The sequence below is a fragment of the Lagenorhynchus albirostris genome, chromosome 8 (genome assembly GCF_949774975.1).
Source record: "Lagenorhynchus albirostris chromosome 8, mLagAlb1.1, whole genome shotgun sequence".
Lineage (NCBI taxonomy): Eukaryota > Metazoa > Chordata > Mammalia > Artiodactyla > Delphinidae > Lagenorhynchus > Lagenorhynchus albirostris.
In genome coordinates, this window is record NC_083102.1 from 17,579,678 (window position 1) to 17,604,970 (window position 25,293).

General features: G+C 38.5%; 1 protein-coding gene across 4 annotated transcripts in view; it reads left to right on the forward strand.

Moving 5' to 3' along the window:
• Positions 1 to 23,539, forward strand: part of CNOT4 (CCR4-NOT transcription complex subunit 4) — a 141,960-nt gene extending 118,421 nt beyond the window's left edge. For 2 of the 4 annotated variants that reach the window (XM_060156599.1, XM_060156600.1), the window contains exons 11-12: positions 21,262 to 21,474; positions 22,156 to 23,539. In XM_060156599.1, the coding sequence (XP_060012582.1) occupies positions 21,262 to 21,474; positions 22,156 to 22,457 (515 nt within the window). In that variant the 3' untranslated portion in view covers positions 22,458 to 23,539. The remainder of the gene's footprint in view (positions 1 to 21,261; positions 21,475 to 22,155) is intronic. The other 2 variants (XM_060156601.1, XM_060156602.1) reach the window with 1 other exon arrangement.
• The last annotated feature ends 1,754 nt before the right edge of the window (positions 23,540 to 25,293 follow it).

The window sequence follows — 25,293 nt, forward strand, 5'->3', positions numbered from 1 at the left end:
AAAGGGTATTGAATACTGATATTTGAAATTTTAAAATATATGATAATTTGGAGAGAGTGAAAAAAATTTTAACGGGAGAGACATACATTCATTATTCTAATTTAAGTATTTCTCAGTCGTGTGTGTGCTCATGTCTTACTCTTAGTGTTGTGGCGATTAAGTACAGCTTCCTCTATATATGTTCTTTTAAAGAAAACTTTAGGGCTTCCCTCGTGGCGCAGTGGTTGAGAGTCCGCCTGCCGATGCAGGGGACACGGGTTCGTGCCCCAGTCCGGGAAGATCCCACATGCCGCGGAGCAGCTGGGCCCGTGCGCCATGGCCGCTGAGCCTGCGCGTCCGGAGCCTGTGCTCCGCAATGGGAGAGGCCACAACAGTGAGAGGCCCGCGTACAGCAAAAAAAAAAAAAGAAAGAAAACTTTAATGCATTGTGTGCACATTTTTACTGACATGGCTCCTATTTGTACAGTATTCCAAGCACCTTCAAGACTGACAGAGCTCTCCTCTGCTGTGATACAGGTACATAGGGAGCTACTCCCACAGAGGCCTTACCTCAGAAAGCCAAGAGAAAGGAACGAATTGCAGGTGCATTGAAATCTTACGAAATGAAGACCACCATGTTATTTATGCATATATAAAAATGGGGGGACATTTTATCCTATATTGAGTTGTAAGGTTTTAGATTCTTTTGTTTATTTGATCATGAAGCTTTCCCATATTTGCTTAAGAGATGTATATCATACAAATTGAGAGCACAATAACTTAAAAATGTTTTTTTCTTTTAAAGAGGTAATATCACAAAATGATGATATATATGTCTTTTTCTACAAAATATAACCAAGTCAATTACCTGGTTTCAAGCTAGTCCTTCTGCCATTAGTGCTATGTCTCTTCTTTCAGTCTTTTTATTTGAATACTACGTTGTCTCCTTGTGCTGAATAAATGGTAGTAGTATATACAGGTATTCACACATGAAATGTTTAGTGAGCTAATCAGACACTTTGCTGATACAAAAGTAAAAATAGGAGTTAGAGAAGTTACTGTGAGCAGATTCAGGGAAATCCTTCATAAAATGTGTGGGGCTTTTTGCTTTTGAAGGATGGCTTGAAATTAAATGATGGAAGTGGAAAATACAGTAAAGGCAACATATTGAACAAAGAATCGGGAATGGAGATTAGCATGGTCTGCTAAGGGTCAGGAGGGAAGGATAGTAAGGAGATGGACTCGTCTGAGGTATTACAGGTCATATAGGAAGGTGGGATAAGTGTGCAAAAGCCTTGAAAACTAGGAAGAGTAGTTTAGTCTTGATGTGGATGTGGTCAGTGTTAGAGAACTACACGTTCTTTGGCAAAGATGTAACTTGATTGTAGCATTTTAAGAAGATTAATTCTGTAATACATTTGCTTGAAATTAGGACCAGTTAGAAAGCAGTTCCAGTATGTCATTGCAAATAAGATGGCCTGGGCTGGAATAGTAATAACTAGTAGGATTGGAGAAGAAATTATGAATTAGAAGTCAGAAAGAATGAGATCTAGGAAAAGGGCTTTGGGTTTGGCCAAGTCTCTAATGACCTTTAAAAATGTTACTTTCAGGGGCTTCCCTGGTGGCGCAGTGGTTGAGAGTCCACCTGCCAATGCAGGGGACACGGGTTCGTGCCCCGGTCCGGGGAGATCCCACATGCCGCGTAGTGGCTAGGCCCGTGAGCCATGGCCGCTGAGCCTGTGCGTCCGGAGCTTGTGCTCCGCAACGGGAGAGGCCACAGCAGTGAGGGGCCCGCGTACCGCAAAAAAAAAAAAAAAAAAATGTTACTTTCATAAAAAGATACAGATGGAAAGCAGATTTCTAGGATTCATGAGGAAATGTCAAGGATATGGATACAGCAGTCATTGACTGAAGGGCTTTGGCAACAAAGGGGAAGAGAAAAACAAGATGCTAATTAGATGGGTGGTAGATCTTAGAAGGCATTGCTTTAAGATAAGGGAGATAGCTAAATATTTAAAGGCAGAGCATATAGAGTCAATTGAGAGGACACCATAGATAGTGCGGAAGAGAAGATAGGCTAACCAGTAGAGTAACACATTTCTGTAGGTGCTGGGAGGAGATAAACTCCTGAGACGGAGTTAGGTTATGGGTTTGACTTAAAAGAGATGGGATATATCTTCCTTTGCTATTTGTAAAAACAATCAGAAAATCTAGGAGAGAGAATGTGAGATTAGAGAAAATGAGAATAGATGAAGGTGCTCATATCAGTAATTATTGAATGCATATTGTGTGAGAAAATGGGGGTGAAAGAGTGGAGTTGGGAACCTATTAAAAAAAAAGAAAAAGAAATAAGTCTGTGAGAATAAGCCTAGAAGTGCATCGGAAAGAAATTTAAGAATTGCTGAGTCAAGATAAGAATCAAATTTAAAATTTTAGTGTCCAGATATATATGGTTTTGTATGTTCCAGTGATTCAACACAAAGCATCAGGAGTGGACAAAGCAAATACGAGAGTTTGGTTAGAGGGTGAAGAAGGAAAGGACACAAAGAAATTTAAGAAGACAAAACTGATATAACCTTGTGATCAGGAAGAGTCCAGTAAGGCAGGAAATATCCAGTGGTGCAAGTGTGTTGAAGGGAGTTCACTGATTTCAGGTTTTGATGAGGACAAAGAACAGGTATAGTATTGTTAAGGGAAGGACAAATTAGGAGACTGTGGTCAGTATGATAACCACTCAGTGCTAAATGATGAGTGAGAACCAGAGAAAGGATGGTAGGTAGATGTCTAACATTAGGGCTAGAGGTTGGAAAGAAGGCAAGCTTCCGTTACCCCTGTGGTCTTTTCTCTCCCTGCTTTCCCTCCAGTCCTTTTTTGAGAGTAGGAAGTCAGACTGTGTGAGAGAGAATTGCAGAAAGCATGGTATTGCCTGGGGGAACCTGGATCACGTTTCCTATAAGTTGAAGGTGATTCAAAGGAAAACGTCCCACAGTGGAGTAAACATTGCTTCCTCAAAGCACAGTAGGAGGATGTGAACGCAGAGTGCAAGGGAATGCCTGGGAAAAGCCAGAGATGAGATTGGACAGGTGTACGTATGCCCAGTGAGTGTGTTACTTATGACACGAAAGGTTTAGACAGAGGGGGTAGGTGTGCCATATGATGAGTCTGCTAGCTTGAGGAGCCCATATTACAGATGTGAACTAGTTTCTCCCAAGCTTAAATGCAAACTGGAAAGAATCAGCTTTCCACCTACATAGGGAAAGTATCTCTTCTTAGTTGGACTAGGTCATTCTGCTTTAATTATATGACAAGTTGGTATTAAAAGCAGTAGATTGGTGAAAGTAGAGAGAACTTAAGAATTTTATTATAACAGGTTATAAAAATATTTTGACAACTTTCCCCAAAAGAGAATGTGCTTTGTAAATAGACACAAACCTACAAGTTATTGAACTCAGAGATGGAGATATAAATATATAATATATATTTTTTCTCATTCAATTAATAGCAAACATGCCTAGTTTGAAAGCATCCTTAATTTCCTGACTAAATTAAAATCCTGCCTGAAGTCCTACTAAAATATTTTTAAATTCACTGGACTTGTTCCGTATATGTCAGCTAAGATATCACCTGTGACATTTAAAAATGATAATGCTTCAAAGTATAAGTTACTGCTTAAGAATGCTAAGTTTGTGGAACCATGTTGATGGATTGAGAAGCCGCTGCTCCTTGGATCTCCTTACTGCCCTGTGATTTATTAGCCTTAGCAACCTTGTATCGCTAGGCATATTAGACCACAGCTTCTTTAACCAGGAGCTTTTTCTAAAGAATCACTCTTGGGAATTCAAGATTAATTAAGGTGTATCTACTCTGTTCTGGTGCTTTGGAGAGTATACCCTGGGTTTAAGTTATATAAAAATCTAGTTTATACCTATCAGGTACCTAGAATTGAAGGCAAGCTTAAGTAATATAAGCTGCTTGAGAATTGGACAGAAGTACCTAGAAGTTCCATGAACCAGCTGGTAATTATTGTACTTGAGAACCAATCTATTTACTCCAGCTTCCTTCACACCAGCCTTCATAAGGCAGCTATTGACTTGACTTTGTTCTTAGCCTGCCTCACATTTTATGGTTACTTTTGAGGTTCCTGGAAGCTCCAACCCAACCCCTAAGAACATACTGTGCTTAGAACAGTTTTGTTGTTCCAGCTCCAGTTAGGTCCTAAGACCCACTATTGTGTAACACCCCAAAAGTTTTTTTTCCCCTCCATATAATTTATAAAGCCTTTAAAGCACCCAGTACCTTTTTTTTTTTTTGGTGAAATTCACATAACATACAATTAACTACTTTAAAGTGAACAATTTGGTGGCCCAGTAGGACTGTTCTTTAATTATCTTAATGTTAAAATTGAATAAATAACCCACTGTGGCTGTGAGAATTTTGGCCTGTCCTTGTTGGGGCTGTGTGGTAACAGCTGCATCTAGACTTGGGTAAAAACGTTTAAAGCAACTGTCTGAATAGTTCTTAAGTGGTAATAATAGTCCTTCTGTCTTCATGACATTTGATTAGCACATCACCTAAGAGAAAGCTTACTTAGCAAAGGAAATAAATAAGCCTGGCTCTGTGTCTGGGGGTGAGGTCGAGTGTTGTGTGTGTGCATGTACATTCGTTTATATATAGTAATTTTCATTTAAATCCTCCACTTGGTGAATGTGGCAGGTGAAAAAATCTCAGACCATCTCTCTATGACTTGCTCTAAAGGTTTTTTTTTAAAAAAGAAATTAAGACCCTGTTTAAATGCAGCAGGGTTACAGTACAGGTGCCCACTTCACCCCTGGTCATGCTTTTATCTGAACAAATATTTTCATAGCTTTTTCTCATCAATTTTCACTTCCACTACTAAGCATATCCATCCCATGTCTTACTCTTTTGGAAAACCTAAGGAAAGGATAATAAGAAAAAGACGTTTTAGAATCATGAAATTTCAGAGCTATGAGACATACAGTCTTCAACAATCCACTTTTAAAGACCAAATAATAATAACGCTATTAATAAACAAGGCTCAGAAGGATTGTGATTGCCCATAATCACATTCTAACCACAGTTTTATGTTTTCCTAGCCCTCACCATGTGAATATGCTTTTGTATATGTAATTCAAGGAGAAAAAAACTTCAAGATTCAGAATATATCTCTTCTCTAAACTTTGTTGTGTCTTACAGTTTATTTTAGTAGTTCTCACAAGTCAAGGGCTTTCAACTGTGAATATCAGTGCAAGTAATGAAGACTTTCAGATTGTGTATCTGCTGGCAACTGTTATTACAGATCCTGTAAGTTGTTAAAACAGCCTTGTGTTAAATGTGGCCCAATGACCTTGGAGTAACTTTAGTGGGGGGAAATTGTAACCTTGCAGGTACTCTTAATGTAGACTTAAAGTACAAATGTCAGAACCAAAATAAACAGTAAAACAGGTGGAATTAAATTTACCCAGCATTTTTCTGCAGTGCCAAAGAGCATTTAAGGATCAACATGCATGACCACTAGACTGGTGATATCTCTAATGTTACAGAATGAAAAAAATGCTTATAGTAATGGCACCAGGATGTACTACACCCACACTAAAGGGGTGATTTTAGATTCATCTTTGAAGAGCTACTATATGCTACACTATGTAAAATGATAGCATATCTGCTGATTTTTTTTTCAATCAAGGAGGTTGTTGTTTTCAGCATAATGAAAAAGAGGGAAAGCTCCACAAGGATTTAAAGATGATAATACCATCATCATCTCCAAGAAGAAATGCAGGAATGCTGACTGCAATCAACTTTTGTAGCCTAGTGATGTTTCCTAATATGGTGAGATCTCTTCCCAAGGACTATACTAGCGTTTATACTCTGTTATCAGTCTTGCGTACTGAAATAATGTGTCTACGGAGCAGAACATAGTGATCTGGAACATTACTGGGATGTTTTTAAACATTGTCGTTTTATATGTTGGCATTTGCAAGAAGACTGACACCCTGAAACCATTCATTTTTTTCCTTTACTACATCTATAAATTGAGTATTCAGCTTAAGGTAAAAGGAGGCCCTGGGTTATGACTTCATCAACAAAGTAGGAAGGTTTCTTATTGGCCTTAAGCTGAGTGTTGGGCTACATACCATTGTTGCACTTATGTTTTCTCTATTAAAATACGTTTTTATAAAGTTTGTGATTATGGATTACTGATACATATATGCCCTATTCCCTCATCCCTCACTTAGGGTATGATTTGCTACCAGGTATGGGTTTTTTTGGTTTGTTTTTTGTTTTTACATCTAAACTATTAACATTCACTAATTAACCTAACAGTGGCCTTCCCCAGTCCCAGAGTCACAAATAAGAATGACATTTCTTGAGTCTTAGTGTAGTCAGTGCTGCAAAACCTCACCTGTATTTTAAATGGTAGGTGATTGGAATGAAGCTTATTACTAAAGTAAGCAAAGATCTTACATAATTTCCAAATAAATACCTATAGCCCTGCAACCTTTGTTTTAGAACATGCTTTCAGGTTTTAATTCCTGACTAGCTGGAGTCTTATTCTGATAGTTTGTACTCACCTCTATCCAGTTTCTTTTTCTTTCTTTGGACAAACAAGAAATTGTTTCTATCTCTGTGTAACTTAACCACAATTAGAGGGGGCGGTCTTGACTAGATCTTAATGTGCACTACCTGTGTGATTACCCTACAGGATCCCTGACAGGCCTGAATTTTCCCATTTCAAAGGAGAAGAAAGTGCTCTGTCAGGCTGCTGTTTACTCAGAGTCTCTGGTCATTTACTTCCCAATTTCCTTCTCAGTATCTGGTCTTATTTCCAAACTAGCTTTTGATTTTAAATGATCATATTATTTTTTTCTTCTCTCTTTTAAATCAAAACAGCACATTTAAGCAGAAAGCACAGTCTGGGTTTGGAGTAGATTGAGTAACAAGTGTCAAATTGGTAGACCTTTGACATTGTAAGATTGGTGTTATTCACTTTCTCCTCCTTCTAAGTTATTCTAGCTCTTTAAAAATACATTCTAGACAATACTACTAAAATTCAGTGCTTCACAAATATGTGTGATTTTTAATAGAACTAATTTTTTTTCAGTAAAATGTTCTAGTTCAGTACAAACCTGGATGTGGTGAAATAGGAATTGTAGTTTCTAATTTATATTTAAGATTGTGTTCATATGATCTTCCTTCCCTCGTTCCTTCCTGCTTTCCTTTCTTCTACACTGATTGAGATTTGGTTCTGTCAAGACCATCTCTGGCATTCTTTTGCAACTGAACTATAATAAATCATAGCGAAGGATGAACACTTAAATAAGTATATTTCAAAAATGATTTTTAAACTAAGGCCCCTTAGTGAACTGATGGTAAGCATATAGCTCTTTAAATTCATCAGCATATAGGCCTTTTGAAATGCTTTCCTCCACAGGAGTTATCATCTTTTGTAGTTCTGGAAAGGATGCAGTCTTATGTTAAGTCTTTCTAAATTGAAGCATAATTTGAAAATTGGAGGCAAAAAGTTTCTGTATTTTCCCCAGTATAAGAATAAATAGTAAGGAGGAAGAAGAAGCAAAATAGTCTTATTTTTTCTTAAATCATACATTTCACATAGCTAAAAAATAAGTAAATTTCAAATTTGCATTCTTGTTTTGAAAAATCAAATGTTTATTTATAAAACAACCTCAAAACAAACTTTAACAAATATCTCTGGTTTGTGGAAATAGTGAGGGAGAAAGATGTATGCTTGGTCAGTTGGGTTGGAAATGTTTATTACCATGACTATACCCATATCTATGTTATTTAGTTTCAGGATAATGAGGCATTTACTTCGTTTCCTAAAAATAATCTTTTTTCTAAAATTAAGAAACAAAGCAAATGATTATTTTAATGCCTAAAAAGATACTTTCTAAAAACAAAGCTCAGAGTTGGGTTATGAAGAATTTGTCAATTAAAATCATGTTTCAGAGCATGGATAATTTTAGTCGTCTTTTGGGGGGATTTTTATGTCTCTGATATAAACCCTTAAGATAGGAGCCATCTTTCAGAAAAAGATGAGACTGATCTTCACTGTCAAAAGTGAGCTGTGTAATCAAATGGAGTAAAAACTGGCTGTATGTTTTTAAATAACTTTTAGAAAATTTAGAAATCTTTTAGTTTGGAAAATTATGAACATCAGAAACCTTAGGACTTTCAGTAGACATATAACCATATGGGGATTTGCTGCATAGGCAGCAAAATACTTTGGTCTTAGTGCAAGTTCCTCTTCAGGCCTGGAGATGAACTTATACTCGCATAAAAATATTTTATTGGCACTAAACGATCAAAAGCTATCACTGCTTTGTTCCGAATAGCCGAACTCCAGGGATCCGTTGAAATACAAAACAAGCAGAGCAGCAAGACTTCTAGGAAGCTGCTGTAAAACGTTATAGCATCAAGCCCCAGAGAAAATAATAGAGTAGATATTCGATAAATGTTTGTTGAATGAAAACTCATGGTTGAGAGAGTAATGTTAGTGTCTGATTATTATTTCTGGAGGTCTGCAAAGCCTGGATCTAGATCTGCTTTGTGTTAAATCTGGACTTCTGGAGACCTTAATTAGATTCGTTTCCACATGAATTATCTCACCTCTTGGTTGAACTGTGGCCTTCAGTTCAGTGTTAAGATTCCCCTCACCACTCTAAGATCGGTCCTTCTCTTCTGTCTTCTTTACCTCTGAACTCTGGAAATTCAGCTCTGGACTGATCCTTATTTTCCCAAGGATCACACACTGCTCCCTCCCTTCACACACACAAACTTTAAAAAATTTCACCTAACCAATACTTTTCTTACCTCCAATTTCTCATTTGTGATACTCACAAATATATATATATATATACACACACACATATATACACATACATATACATACATATGTATACACACAATTCAGAAAGTCTTTCTAAATAAATACCTTATTTTCCAGAACTCTCTGTGTGGGTAATGAAGAGCTGTTTGGGGAACTTAATACTTTCCTAAGTAGGAAGCTTTCTTTAGGGAACTTATAATTGTTAAAGAATTTTTTCTCTTGGCTAAACCAAAGTCTTTTTCCCATTTATACTTCTTGTCAAATATGTGAAGGCAGTTTCCGCTTGTCTAGTAACTACTAGACCTCAATGAAACAAACTTAGTCCTTTTAACCTTTTCACACCTAACATGGTTTCTAGTTCTCTCTGTAGTCCACTTCTCCTCTACACATATTTTGGCATGACAATGAATGCCTTTTTTTTTAAATTTTATTTATTTTATATGTTTATTTTTGGCTGCGTTGGGTCTTCATGGCTGCACGCGGGCTTCTTCTAGTTGTGATCAGGGGCTACTCTTCGTTTAGATGCGCATGCTTCTCATTGCGGTGGCTTCTCGTTGCGGAGCACAGGCTCTAGGTGTGCGGGCTTCAGTAGTTGTGGTGCACGGGCTCAGTAGTTGTGGCACACAGGCTTAGTTGCTCCGCGGCATGTGGGATCTCCCCGGACCAGGGCTCAAACCCGTGTCCCCTGCAATGGCAGGCAGATTCTTAACCACTGCACAACCAAGGAAGTCCCTGAATGCCTTTCTTAAAATATGAAGCTCACACTTTAATAATCCAGACGTGATTAGATAATCTCCTTTTTCATTAACACTGTTCTTATTACTAAAGTTCGTATATTCCTTTAGAGGTTACAGAGTCTTTTTATAAAAATATCCTGTGGGGGGCTTCCTTGGTGGTGCAGTGGTGAGAGTCCGCCTGCCGATGCAGGGGACACGGGTTCGTGCCCCGGTCTGGGAAGATCCCACGTGCCGCGGAGCGGCTGGGCCCGTGAGCCATGGCGGCTGAGCCTGCGCGTCCGGAGCCTGTGCTCTGCCGCAATGGGAGAGGCCACAACAGTGAGAGGCCCGCGTACAGCAAAAAAAAAAAAAAAAAAAAAAAAAAAAAATCCTGTGGGGTTATTATCTCTATTTTGTAAATGAGAAAACTGAGGCTCAGAGTGGTTATCATTTGTGATTTGCTCAATGTCATACCATTGCTAATTTAGACACTTTAATGTTACCTATTTAGAAGATCCATTACCCAATTGTTATATCAAATGATATAAGTGAAAACACTAAACCTTCTTTCATACACATGATTGGTTAGATCTCTTCCATCCTACACTTTGCTAATGAATTTTTAAAAATCTGAATATATACATGTTAAATTTTATGTGTTTGGATTTGGTGTAGTTAGAGTGTATCCTGTTGTATATCACCATCTTACAAGTTTATCATATGAAAAACTACATGATTATAAAGTGATAGATAAATGTTATTAGTAACAGTAATAACATTTGTGTGAAGATTTTAAGAATTTTAATTTAAGAATAGGTATAATTTTAATTATTGATTCTGTCCTCTCTAGAATTAGTTTTCTGTTTGCATATTTAAATAAACTTTGTAGGTTTTGTTAAATATAATAAAAAGCATGGAGTCAAAGATAAGCCAAGCACTATCTCAGGAACTTTCAGGCTAACACACAGTATCTTAAATTCTGTGACAGTTCATCTAAACACTGCTGTCATCCATGCTGTACTTTACTATCATATACCAAAATGTTACCACTAGAAAACTTTCCAAAAACTGCTGAATTCAACATCTATTGTAGTTATGACAATCCTAGAAAGCCTGTCCAAAGGATAAATTACTTTGATATGGTTGGTTCTTTATGGAAATGCATTTTGGCTTTCATTGATCACTCTATTCCATTTGTTTTATGGGATTGATGTGTCAGTGGGTTGGAAGTGGAGTTTAGCTGCAAAGTTTTTGAGTTTGGGCAGGCAATAGAAGAAGAAAGGAAATGGACCATAGCATTTAGAAGGAGGACATTTCCAGTAGAAAACAATTGTCAGTAGAAGCTGCCTCCATGACTGCTGTTCCACCTCAAAGTTGAACTTCCTGTGTATTTCATTTGGAAAGGAGCTGAGGTTTTAGCCAAAATGCTACATATTATTTCTCACAAAAAATGCCTGCAAACGTAAGCAGTAGAGCAGTGCTTGCTAAACCCATCATATTCATGTCTAAAGAAATCCAGCTTCTAATCTGTTTCCGAATTTTCCCAAGAACTCATTTTATATTAATTATGTAGCTTCTAGAGTCTGCCTTTTCTTCCTTTCCCGGCACTTCTCTTTCTTTTTTTCTTGGCTGCGTCGGGTTTCATTGCTGTGCATGGGCTTTTTCTAGTTGCGGTGAGCAGGCTTCTCATTGTGGTGGCTTCTCTTGTTGCACAGCACAGGATCTAGGCACGCAGGCTCAGTAGTTGTGGCATGTGGGCCCTAGAGCGCTCAGGCTTCAGTAGTTGTGGCACAGGGGCTTAGGTGCTCCGCGGCATGTGGGATCTTCCAGGACCAGGGATCGTACCCGTGTCCCCTGCAATGGCAGGTGGATTCTTAACCACTGCACCACCAGGGAAGTCCCGGAACTTCTCTTAACAGTGGTTTTGTGATGACATCTGTGAGGATTAACACCCTGGAATAGAATCCATTTTGCACCTGGAAATTTTAAGCTTATTTAAATTGAATAGATGTTCTTTTACTGTCTTTGCATCTCTTCTGACTTACAGTTCTCTCTCCACATTGCTTAATCTGTCCTTTCTGGTTTGAGGATCATGCTGTTTTATAAAGAAGATGGAAGGAAGCAAAATGAAGATGGAACTACATAGTTCTGGCTTTTCTCAGGACTTAGCATTATGACAGGCTGAGCAGTGGCTTTTCCTAATTTTCTCCTTTTCCAAACTTAGCTTTTTTTTGCCTTCAGCATTTTTCACAAGCTTCAGATCATTATGGATTCTGATTTTAATCCTCAAGGATTATGATACTCTTATCTACAGGTAGGTTACATAACTCTATCCAGCTTTTCTAAGCTTTCTTTTCACATCTTATCCCATGAGATTCTCCCTGCACAAGAACTGGTTTCTTTAGATTTCGCCCCAATTTCTTTTCCTTATTAGAATTATTTATTGCATAGTCAGAATGTTCATATTTTAGCATCTTCTGTGGCCTATGAATCACTGTCTCCTGTAACCGGGGGACCATCCTGACCTACCCTTCCTTTTTTTTTTTTTTTTAAACCTTCTTTGGAAAGTTGTTTTCTCAAAAAAACCTGGAAGCAAATGTTCAGGGCTGTTCATTTAGGAAACATTAAATACCTCTTGAGGTTCAGGTTCAGTAACTATTCACTATATACATAGAGGATTAAATCAAGGCCCTTTCCTGGAGGAGCTCACAGTCTAGGCAAAAGAACTAATATATAAACCGGTGAATGCAATACACTGTGGTGATTGCAAAAGTAGCTAGGATGCCAGCCATCCAAGAACACAATCTAGTTAGCCTCATTCCTTGCTTCTTAAAGTCCTAAAATTATGTCACATACTCTTAGGGCTTCTATTTTTAAAAAAATAAATTTATTTATTTGGCTGCATTGGGTCTTCACTGCTATGCGCGGGCTTTCTCTAGTTGCGGTGAGCGGGGTCTACTCTTCGTTGTGGCACGTGAGCTCATTGTGGAGCATGGGCTCTAGGCACGTGGGCTTCAGTAGTTGTGGCATGCGGACTCAACAGCTGTGACTTGCAGGCTCCAGAGTGCAGGCTCAACAGTTGTGGCACATGGGCTTAGTTGCTCTGCAGCATGTGGGATCTTCCCGGACCATGGCTCAAACCTGTGTCCCCTGCATTGGCAGGCGGATTCCCAACCACTGTGCCACCAGGGAAGTCCTTAGGGCTTCTATTATATTCACAATAGCCAGCCTGTTCTTTGTTGGTCAGAAGTCCAGAATAAAATTTTCCCTCCTTGTTTCCAACTTGGGAAAGAGGGGTGGTCAGGAGGTGAATTTTCTCAGGTTTATTTTCTTCTGGTAGATTTAGATCTCAGAGATGTCAGGGTGGTTGACATCCTCCATGTCTCTGCAGTTTTATAATTCAGTGAAATCATATTCTGGTGGATCTGTATATCTTCTCCTGGATGATAAGTTCCTTCAGTCATCCTTGGATGTCCTCATGGGGCTTTTGTTCATAGTTCTCAGTTTTGTGCTCACCTAAATGCTTTCCTCCAAGCTTCCAATTTCAGATTTTATAGATTTCTTATAATGGATTTTTGTCCCTCCCCATCATATAGTTCTGTTTCTTGGTTCCATCTAATCCAGTTTATAATGCTTCTAAGAATGTATTTATCTTCTGCATTAACTTTTAAGTTTACTTTTTCTTCATTCGATGTACAGCTTTATATATAGACTTTTTTCCATAGGTATTTTTTCCTGTTTTTTTTTTTAAATAGATTTTACTTCCTTAGATCCTTCATAAAGCAGACATCTAGATGTTTTCCTGGTTCTCATTAGATGGTCTGATTCTTCCCCCAAAACAAACATAGATCCTCGTAGGAACATTCAGAAGACAAAAGTACACATTGTGTAAAACACATCTACGTATATCGTGCAGTGTTCCTACTGTATTCTGTGATTAGCTGCTTCTCCTGCTCTCTCTGTACGGAATGCCATTTCCCTTTTCCATATCAGCTTCTCTTCCCTTGAGCTTCTCCAGTCATCATTTATCCTGCATGCAGAATGGCAGAATTGTTCATTTTCTTCTTTGTGCCCCACAGGACTTTGTTCGTACCAGAACAACACTTACTATCACATGGTGTAGTTGTTTAAATGTGTCTGACCTCCCCTTCTCTTGGCTCATGAGTCCTGCCAGGACACGGACTAGTTGGTAGTGTGCTCAGTGGTGAGAACAAACACTTTGGAGTCAGAATGGATATGATTACTGACTTCAGCACTTTTGAACTATATAACCTTTGGCAAATTCCTTAAACTACCAGAGTCTACTTAGTCTCCTCATTTGTAAAATGAAACTACTACTTACTTAGTTCATTGGATTGTTGGTACTAAGGTAATCAAGTACATCAAGTGCATAGTGAGTGGATGAATAGTGTCTAGAGTAGAAAAGTGGATAGAATATAGCTAATAGGCCTGTTTACTATCCTGTACACATAATATTAGAATATCTTTTTTAAAAAGCATTCCTTATTTATTTTGGTGCATTGGATTTTAAAAATTATATTTGCTTGTGTTTTGGCATCTCAAGCAGTATTGAAAACAGCATTTTAGTGGCCTCTTTTTTCAGAGAGGCCTTTTGGGCCCCCAAATTTAGCTCATTCCTGCCGTCAGAAAGATTTGCATCTTTTTTGAGAGAACAGCTTGATTCGTAGCATTATACAGATGTGAAATAGGCAGGCTTTTTGGGGGAAGGTGGTTTTTCAGCTCCTCTCAAGTTGGATCTTTGACTCAGCAGATATCTTGAAACACATCAAGTTTCTAAGACACTGAGCTGCATGCTCAAGTATCTATAAAATAGCCTATTGCAGGCCTTTCATTAGAGTTGTGAGAGAAGATGTGAGTACACATAAGGGTGTACATACTGGATGTCACAGCACAGTGTGCTGCCACATGAGTGTGGTTCAGACCACAGTGCTGTCATCCAGAATGATCTGAGTGGAAGACTTGGACTTTTGGAAGATTGAGTAAAAATTAGTCAAAGAGATTGGGAAAACATTCTAGACAAAGAGAAAGGCAGGAAGTAAAGACAGAGTCCAGAAAGCCTAAATCATATTTAGCTAATCCTCAAGGCCTCTCTTTTCCTGTTTATGTCATTTCTACTTCCTTCTGCTAGTGGGAATAAAATTTGACTGGTTTTTGTTAATACATTGTTCAAGTTCTTCTGTTCTCAGAACTCTTTTTCATTGAGTTCTTAGAATTTTTCACATAGTTTAATCTCTACTTTCAGGTCTATTAAATCCTTAAGATTTTGTGCCCCAGCAAATCTGCTCTGCAGTAGTGGTCTATCTTGCTTTTTATAATAAAGCATAATCTTAGAAATTTGAGGGTCAGTTCTTTTTAAGTAGAATAACATTTTTTCACAAACAAACTGATTTTATAAATCTGTTTGAAAGAATTCATTCATATTTTAGTTAATAGGTTGAAATGATTTTTTTGACTGTCCTAAAGAACAACATGCCTATGTCATGAAGGCTTTAAGTTCTGATAGAAGAAATTTTGTGTGTTCTTTAAAGTTTGGTTTTGCATATAGGACAAGCATAATTCATTTATATTTGAGTTGCTTAGAGATATGTTGAAGTTTGAGAAAGTTTAGGGTTTCTTGAAATCATATACTGGTGGAGATGGACTCTGTCCCCAAACTCACAGGAATTAGTATCTAACAGGGCTGGGGGCAGAGTGGGGAGTGTAGTGAGGGGTAGAGTGGCTGAGACAGGCTGTACTCTATGTCCTTCTAAAAATGCATGAATATTTGAGAGTCTAACTGGTAAGAACTAACCATAATGGGAACTAGATTTCTGATGGACCCCTTGTACCAAGAAAGATTTGTTTCACTAAGTAACCTACCTATTGGAAGTAGCCTCTGGCTTCGAACTGTAAAGGACAGTGGTGAAGAAAAGGAAGATAAATCTTGTGAGAAAAAAAGATCAGATTGAAGGCTGAGACTTTGGGAAGTAGCTATGAGATAAGGATTAAAAACGGATGAACAGAAGAAACTCTTTCAAGAATATTTTGTGACTGGAACGCTCAGTGACTACTTCCCAGTTGGCGGAGACTGCTACCAGAAATATATAATAACTTGAAATAAGAGGTCTCTGGTCCTAGGGACTGCAGTCGGGAATGGAGTAGCCTAAGGATCGGGGCCGAATATGTGAGCCAGTTGTCCCTGCCCAAACATGAAAGTGGACAAATTGGTGGATTTGTGACTGTAGTTACATCTAGCTAGTTTAATTAATAAGGCCTATGTGTTTATAATAAAAAGACCATGTGGAAGGGGTACCAAAAAGAAGGTAGAGGCAAAATTCCAAGCGGAGACAGAATCCCGACCTGGTGGTGTAAACTGTATTAGAGGAAACAAAAACTTGGAATAGCCTTTTGTTTTAGGGTTCCCCCTTAAGTGTGCTTTATTTCACCATGTTGTCATTATACATAGATCTTCTGTCTTCCCTCTTAGCAGATCTTGTTTTTCAAATGGAATCTTATTGCTACCCTAAAATGGAAATAGATGAAATCAGGAGGTGGGAGGGATGTGTTGTCCTACTACCCTGTCCCCTTCCTCCCCACTGGCTCCTGAGGTGGTTTTGCAGTCCGTGAAACCAATTTGAAAATTGTTCTTTAAGGTGAAGATTTTATGCAAGCCAGAAAAACTCATTGGCTTGTCACCAGTGACAATTTATCACAAGGAGCAGATTTTCCACAGTCTTGTTCTCTGTAGCAAAGTTTTACATTTTATAACAATATATTGCCGTTAATCTGAGGAAATCCACTTGGCCGCTGTAATGTGTGCTCTTGCCTAAGCCATTCGTCTTTTCCTGCTTTATGATTTTCTGTGAAAGGCCTGATGTCAGACACAGCTTCATTTTATTTTGTAATATAATCATTGCTTATAAAATGTGTATGTGTATTTCCTAGTAAGTAGTTAGACTAGTTTAGTGTTATGTAAAAATACCAAAGATAGTTTTAACCTGTCATGGGGTTTTCAGGCTCAGGGCATCTACGAATTTTAACTCCATGAACTTAACTCCATGAATGAAAGACTGCAACTCTTGTTCACCCACCAGCACATTTCCACACGTGTGCCTAACTAGCCTCTCTTTTTACTAAACTTTTATAGCCTTTATTAATCATGTACAACCCCATGACATTTCTTCTGTTGGTTTTTCAGGTTGTGGTTATTGAGTTTTTCCCATATTTGCATTGTCTCACCATCTAGACTTTAAGCTCCTTGAAAACAGGAGTCATGGCTTAAGGGCTTTGTCCTCCTTAGACACTGTAGGCATTCAGTAAATAGTTGCTTTGACTTTTATCTTGGCAGCTTTAACACATACATTTTTTGTTGTTGCCACTGTTGCTAAAATCTAGACTTGTCAGCTGCTTAGTGAGCGATGATTGGCTTGTTACGGACTGGGTGTTAGGCTACCAGCAAACTGGCAGAATTTTAACCATAATTTCTTCTTTAATAAAATGTGTTCTGTGCTAGGTAAACTGAAGTATACTGGTACTTCTTACACAATGAAATATGAGAGTGTGGTATATGGCATCTTGAAAGTACTTTAAATTCTGTCTTTGAGTTCTACTCTGAAAAATAAAACTACTACAAACAACTTCACCCACTCTCCTGCCCTCAAATTATTTAGAACCGAAAACAGTGGTTTTGTACATATTTGGAAATTATAAATTAAAATTAATTTTTTAACATCATAAAACATTTAAACATATTAGCAATCCTTTAAAAATATACAATCCTTCCCTAATGTATTACACTACTACTAATTAAATACTTTAAAAATAAAATTAGTATCATTTAGTATAAAGTATGTTCAGTGACTTGATTTTCATTGTAGTTTGCTTATGGAAAGTTTAAAGAGCTTTCTATGTCTTCTTTGTCTTTGTACTGTGTTGGTGGTGAGAAGCCTTGTTAGTTAGATTGACTACACAGTACCTCTGTGAGAATATCGGGTATTATCCCTCCATTGCTAGGAGGAGACTGTTGTGCCCAGAGCCAGTTCCTGGCAAGTGAGAAATCTTCTTAGCTTGGCTTTTTGGAAACTACTATCTATTCAGTATTGAATATTAGAAAAAAATTGTTGTTAGGCACCTATCAAGTAATAAATGGTCTTCAAATTGCTTTCCCTTCTCTTATTTTATCCTTACGAGAGAAGAAAGCAGATGTTATTCTTACTTATGAAGCATACTAAGAGACTTACTTACATGCTCCAGGTTATATTAATTACGGTTGCCTTATACAGCCCATCTGCAATTTTCAGCCCAGTGTTTTCTCCGTTAGACCTACGGACTTGTACATAGTGAATCGTATGCCAGTGTGAAGTCGTATATAAATAAAGGGAAATGAAGTTGCATCAGGTTGCATCCAGGTGTCCTGTCCTGGCACTATTTAAAAGGAAATGTGTATTCGAGTGGAATTATTTAGAGTCCTAGAAACAAAGGAATCAGCTTCCTTTGTGTCAGTGGTTATCAGCCAGGGATGGTTTTGCGCCCGCCCCCCCAGTAGCCATTTGGCAATGTCGAGACATTTTTCATTGTCAGAATTGGGGGTGGGGGGTAGTTGTGCGCACACTGCTAGCATCCAGCGGTGCTGCTAAACATCCTACCGTGCACAGAACAGCCCCCTCACGACGAGGAGTGAATTACGTAGTCCAAAATGTCAGTAGTGCTGAGGTTAGTCAGCCCTGCTGTATGTATCGCAAGGAATGGAATTAACAGAAGCCCTCTCAGCCAAAACAAATTTGGGTCAGAGGTGGGGTGGGAGGGTGGGCAGGGAGGTAGAGGAGGTGATTTCAAGTGTGGCTGTTGAAATTTTCATGGGGTTAGGATTTATCTGATTTCCTTTTTCTTGCCCCTTCCTTGTGCCAACACTTGGCATAGCAGTAGTAGAGAAAACAGTGAAGAAAGCTTCTTTTCTTCTTGTAAACGACTTAGAATAGTGGTCCCATTCCCAGAGCTAATGCGTCGGTCCAGTTCCTAGTGACACTCACAACTCCACTATAAACCAATCCTCCATGCTATCAGGCTCCCAAGATGTCTAGGCACATGACTTTGTTTTTGGCAAGATTGTGAGAATTATAAACTAGCTAATTTATTCCCCAAGGTATCTTATAATCATAGTTCACCTGGGAGGATCTAAGTTTCTCACTGTTTCTATATCATGTGCCGTCTGTGAATGTCTTTGGCTAACATACTCTTGCTTGATTTCATTAGCCTAAAACCAGAGAAACAAATATCTGTTTTTTAAATAGATGTTATTTTTTTAGAGCAGTGTTAAGTTCACAGCAAGATTGAGTGGAGAGTACAGAGAGTTCCCATATATCCCCTGCCTGTGAACAAATGTCTGTCGATTTTATTGTAATACTGATTTTCAGATAAACTTTATATAAATGCAAATGTTATTCTGTTAATGCAAAGTTCCTTAGTTCCAGTTCTCACTAACTGTAAAGCAAAAGTAAGGAGAAAATGGGTTTTACTAAGTTATGGATTTTTTTCTTTTTCCCTGTGCAGTGAAAGAGGGAACCTCAAATCATCTGCATAGGCTTCTTATTGACTTTGGCTACCTAAAGTTCAAGAGCATTAATCTTCCTTAAAATTTTCCCATGTAGTTGTACATCACCTTTTTATATCAGGGAGATTTTATTTCCCTCCTGTGAAGTTTTCCTTGTTTAGAGTTCAGCTTTTGGTTAATTGAAAACAAGTTAAGTTATTCAGTCTGACAGTGTGACTACTTTAAAGGTTAGAATGTAGCCACCGAACCTTCCTGTAATTGGGGCTATTCTAGGACTTTATTAGTGTCATCTTGTTAATGCCTCATGCAGCTGGAGTGGACTAGGGGGTGGGGGGAATTGATGATTGTGTTGTTGATTAGAATTTTTCTCCCCTGGCTGCAAATTCCAGTTTGTTCCTTTAGCGAAGTATTTCTCCTACTAGTCATGGCTGATGGACATACTATAATGTTTCCGTGTTTCTTTTTTGCTTCCTTTTCATCATGGGTCTCACAAGCCCCTGGGATTTGCCTTAAACATTTAACCTATTAAAAAGCCAGTTAATTGTCTATACAAATATAAAGTAAATAGTCTATATAAGAGTGAGAGCCCGGTGTTACTAAAAAAAAAACAACTCAGGGTCTGGGTTTCAGGTCTTGATGGTACAAGTCATGTGACATGTGCAGATTATTCTAGAGTCTATTTCTTTATCTGTTAAATGCACACTATTCCCCCTGCTCTGCCTACCTCACAACATGAGGATCAAATGAAATAATAATGGACTATAAGAGTGCTTTGTGAATTGTACAACACAATGCAAATGTCAGATAGGATGCAAATAGAAGGGTAAGCTTCAGGAAATTACACTGATTGTGAATTGGAATTCGGTTTGAAGAATTTGTTTTCCTTTCTATTGACTAGTCTGTAGTGTAGATTGTCTTTTCTTCATCTAAGTAAGTTCAGAGATGACTTTTGTTGCGTTTGGTTGTAGTTTTTTGTCTTTTTATAAATAACATCAATAGGGTCAAAAGCTTCACTTGCTGAAATGTTATAATTTGGCATAGGTTAGTGATTGGTGCAAAGGAAACATTATAAAAAGAAAACTCTGAATTCACCAAATAGCATAGACTGTACGTGATCGAATATCGTTGTCATCGTCGTCGTCATCATCATCAGTGGTGATTGCTCATCAATTCTGTAGAACCAGAAATAATTTTCTATGCTCTTCTCAAAAACCACAGTTGGTAGTTTGACCTACCATCCTATTTTCAATAAAGCAGTTATTCTAAGTAGTAGTTACACTTTACGCTTCCCCTCCCCTCCCCCCAGCCAATTAGTTATATACCATGTGGCTTCTGGGTGGCAGTAGATCAAGTGAGTTTAGTCACAATTTATGAAAGCCTTTTTATCTTGATAGTATTTTATCATATTTGATGCTATTTGTAAATAGAACCAGAGAACTAACTGTAGTACTCCAGGACTTGTGTTTTAAATGATGGGTAGAACTGTAAGAATAGAGTGGGCAGACTGCTGGAAATGATTCCATCTAAAAGGTAGCTTCGCCCTTGTCTCCTTGGCCTTTGTGACTAATGGAAAAATACTCTTTTCAAATTCAAAAGCCTATTCATTACTGCCTTTCTCCTCTGAAATACATGATCAGTTTTATAATCAGGAAGAACTTAATTATTTTTCTTTTTCTATTGTCTTATGTTTATTCTTCATAAATGACTTTTCTTTCATTTAATGGGCTCAGAATACACGCCTATATTGAACTTTACAGCCTTGCTTTTTTTTATAGCGTAAATCAGCTCAGCTGGCTAAATGCCCCACTAACTGAAACTTTATAATGTAGCTGGAACTAAATTGTGCTCTGGAGCATTGAGTCTTTAAACTGGATTATTGACTTACAAGTGAAAATGGTAAAGAGTCTGTAAGAAGGACAAGGATCCCTCTCCTGATCCTTGAGCAATTTTTTCCTCACTTATTTCAGGGGCTCTGAGCTCATGAGCAAAATCCTAACCAAGTTTATCTTGCTAGGAAAACCCATTTTAAATGCTCAATAAAGAAAGAATAATTCTTCTCCCGCTTAACCACTAAAGAACAACATATGTTTCTAACGTCAGCTTTTTATTTTTTTTTTTATCTTTCATTTTTTTGTTGGTAAATCTCCCAGACAACAGCAGTTCTGTAGAGAGTTTAAATATGAAGGAATGGCAGGACGGGCTAAGGGCACTTCTACCCAACATTAACATCAACTTTGGTGGACTGCCCAATTCTTCTTCCCCCTCCAACGCCAGCCACAGTGCACCAACGTCCAACACTGCCACCACCGACAGCCCGAGTTGGGACAGCCCTGGCAGCTGGACAGACCCAGCCATCATCACAGGTAACTTTCTCACTCCTTCAGCTCCACTGACTGCCATCAGTTTGGTTTTTAGCACAGATTAACTAAAAATAAGAGGTCTCTTCAACGTAATCTTCCCAAAGCCACAAGTGTGTGGTAGCTTGTTTCGTTCTCCGGGGTCACGTAGCCTCAGTTAACTGTTGGCCTAGTTGTGTAACAAGGCATTTGGTACCTAGGTTGCTTCTTTTGGTGTAAGTAGGTGCTAACATCTGACAGAATGTGTGTATTTTGTAGGTCTCAAAGTACAAAAGGATCTGACTTATCCTCTCAAAGGAACATACTCCACTTTAAAAAATAAAGCTCTCTATTATAAGGCTATCTTGTTAATGTATCCCTATTAGAGAAGGAGAAGCACAATTGGGAAATAACATCATGCAATCCTGGGGACTCATTTTGGCAACTCTGCCTCTGTGACACTGGGGGATGATGTCTGTATAGTTGAAGAGGAGGCATGGGTTTGTGTGACAATAAATTGTGGTCATTGTGGGTGGGGAATAAAAGGAACATAAGACTGAGAAGGTATTATTTGGAAGGAGTTTAAAATTGTAATTCTTTGTTTCTTTTTGGAGAAACTAAGCGCCTTAAAATTTTTTGTTTGATGAAATTCTTATGCTTTCTGCACAAACTCACCATTTTCCTTCTTGTTTTCTTTTCTCTCCTTAGGTATTCCAGCATCTTCAGGAAACAGTTTAGACTCTCTTCAAGATGACAATCCTCCACACTGGCTAAAATCCCTTCAGGCCCTCACAGAGATGGACGGCCCCAATGCTGCTCCATCACAAACCCACCACAGCGCCCCCTTCAGCACACAGATCCCTTTGCACAGAGCCAGTTGGAATCCCTACCCTCCTCCTTCAAATCCTTCCAGCTTTCACTCGCCACCCCCAGGCTTTCAGACAGCCTTCAGACCCCCCAGCAAAACCCCCACAGATTTGTTACAGAGTTCAACACTGGACCGCCGTTAGGGAAAGAGGAGAATTCATTAGAAAATGCAGGATTTGTCCCACCCTGTTTTCGCCCTCTCAGCCGACCCACAGCTCCCTTCTCATCTCTTATGTTCTGAAGAATCCAGTTCCTGATCAGTTTTGTTTCTCCCTACCCCCAGATGCAATGCGATCGCAGGGTCATTACCATCTTTTTTTTTATTGTAAAAGTTTCTGTTGATCCAGCATTTGAGTGACACTGTTGAATGTTTTCTAAAAATGCCTTTTTAAGGAGGAAAGAAAAGAAATCAAAGGGCAGTCTCGATACTTAGAAAATTACTGCTTGTCTGTTGCGCATAATAATGACATAATCTGCTTAGCAGAAAATGATGATTAATTTATAGGGAAGGTGAAGTAAATGCATTATCAACTGCAGAAGTTTGAAAACCAGGTTGATTGAAATGAGATGGCTAAATGCATGGGGGAAAGCAGTGGTCCTGGCATCCATCTTGTATTCAACTTATCACTATTGCAGGGAAAATGCTTTTAATTTAATTTTTAATTCTTTTGGCAAGTTGATGGAGAGGACTCGATTGTGTTGTTAAGCAAGAGAATTTATAGGAAGTTGATGGAGAGACAAATTGATCTGCGGTAGTAACTGGCCTATTGCTAAAGAGTTTAAGGAGCAGAGAAGTGATTTTTTAAAGGAGAAAAAATTTTGGCTTTAGATTTAAAGTAAATTCAAATGTTTTAAAGAAAAAAAGTATTCACAGATTTAATACCTATGCATAATATAAGTGCTGAAATATAAGTGATTTCTTCAATCTTTCTCCTCTGTCAGAATCTTTTTTTCTTTTTACCTTAAATTCACCTGACTAAGGGCACTCTGAGATAGCACTGCTCTGGGGCCACCTGATCACCATCAGGAGCAAATCTCTGACGACCTCGCCTGCAGCTTTTACTTAACCCTGTGGTTTCTGGACATTTGTGCAGTATTGAAAAGACAGGAGAAAAGAAAACAGAAACCTGGTTATAACCTAATGCTAAAACTAAAAAAAGGAAATGTACCTCTTTCTTCAGAATTAAAACTAAAATCTTAAATAAAACAGAAAACTTGATGATGACCCTTGGGTTGTTCTTGTTTTTGTTTTTCCATTTTATTGCATGTGAATTTGAAACATTTTGTGGAGACAGTCGTCAGGTGTTTCCATTGATTTTACATCTTCAGCAATAGGGAGGATGGGTTAGAAGAAGAAATCAGAAAAAAATTCATTTTACTGTCGGTCGTTGCCATCTTTAAAGGTCAGCCCATCTTATCCTCAAGAATTCCTCTTCCGGTGGCTTTCAGTAGAAGATGCTTCTTTGTGCTGTTGTGTTGTGCAGACCAGAGCTTCCCAACTCAGAAGCTTCTCAGCTTCCCAACTGAGAAGCCTCATGGGCCACGAAGGAGCAGATAGGCTGGGTTGTGCTGAGATGTTGGTTGTCTCGGGGAGACCTGGCAGCCCCAGCGGTCAGGGTGCCATACAATTAGCAGCACATGTGAGTGCCACAGCGGGAAAGAGATCAGGAAACACTGATAGAGGAAGCCCACAGAGAAATCTTTCGTGACCAACCATTCATTCTGGGGAGTACCTAATGATGGAGAGATGGTCACACCACTAACCAAAAGAGGGTACAAGGTTGCTAGGAATCTGTATGATTTGAGTTACATTCAGAAGTCCAAAGCTAGAGATGGCATATTTCCAGCTACATCCATTAAGGGGATCTTTGTAGGATGAACTAAGGAGATCTTTTAAATTTTACATTCTGTGCTTTCAGATTGATTTTCTCCTTCTTACATTTACTCTGTACTTCAATTTGCTACCAAAAACGAATTTTTAACATAGTTTTTGAAAAATGTAAAGCAGATTGTCTCAAATAAATGTCTCTATAGACTAGGCTTTCTCTGGTCTGTAGGCTTTGCTTCAGTCACCTGAATCTCCACATTGTACTGGAAAGTGGTGGCCCAACACACAAGCCATATCAGGTAGTAGTGAATTGTAATCAAGGCTTTGGGGGATTGTAGGGGGCGGTTTGGATATTCCTGACATTGGTATATCAACAAAAATGTGAAGGGAGGGAAATTCTGTTTTGCATGCCTGTGCTGTGATTGTGCATATGTTTAATGAATCATACAGAAGACTTTATAAAATATGTAAATATCATTCACAGAATAATAAAACAATAAAAATCAGTGTGCCTACCACCCAAGTTAAAAATAGAACCTATAATATCTTGAAAGACCTCCTATCTGTCCCTTTCCAATTTTATTTCCTTTTCTTTCCTTACCATCCACAAATCACCATTATCTTGATTTCTGTGCTGATCTTTCTTTAGAGTTTTGCCACTTACATATGTACCCCTGGATAATGCATTGCTTTGTTTTAAAAAGCTAAGTAGCAAATCAAAACTTAGCTGTGTAAGTGAAGGGCAGTATTGTCACTATCAGATCAAGGCTTTTAGGGGAAGATAAATTGAACAGATTCTTTAGGTCATAGCTTGGCTTTAGTTTCTCTGATAATTTATAAAAGCCAATTCTGGGGAAGACAGTGTGCAAGGTCATGAATGAATCCTGGAAAAGAGGGTCCAGTGCAGTCAGGGCATCCGACAGGGCTGTTGTGAGCCCGATCCTGGATGTCTGGCAGAGTGGTCTGCTCTCTGTTTCCTGTGTCTAAGCTCTCCGTGGCTTCCCTCAGCCCTCTGGAGTTGATCAAAGCCCAACCCATGGGAGTGGGGTGGTTTAAAATAAGCATCAGCTGATCAGTTCACCAGGGCGTGGAGGGGAGAACAGAAATTTCATTAGGTTTGGTCAAAATCAGATAAGTACAGAAAAGAACCT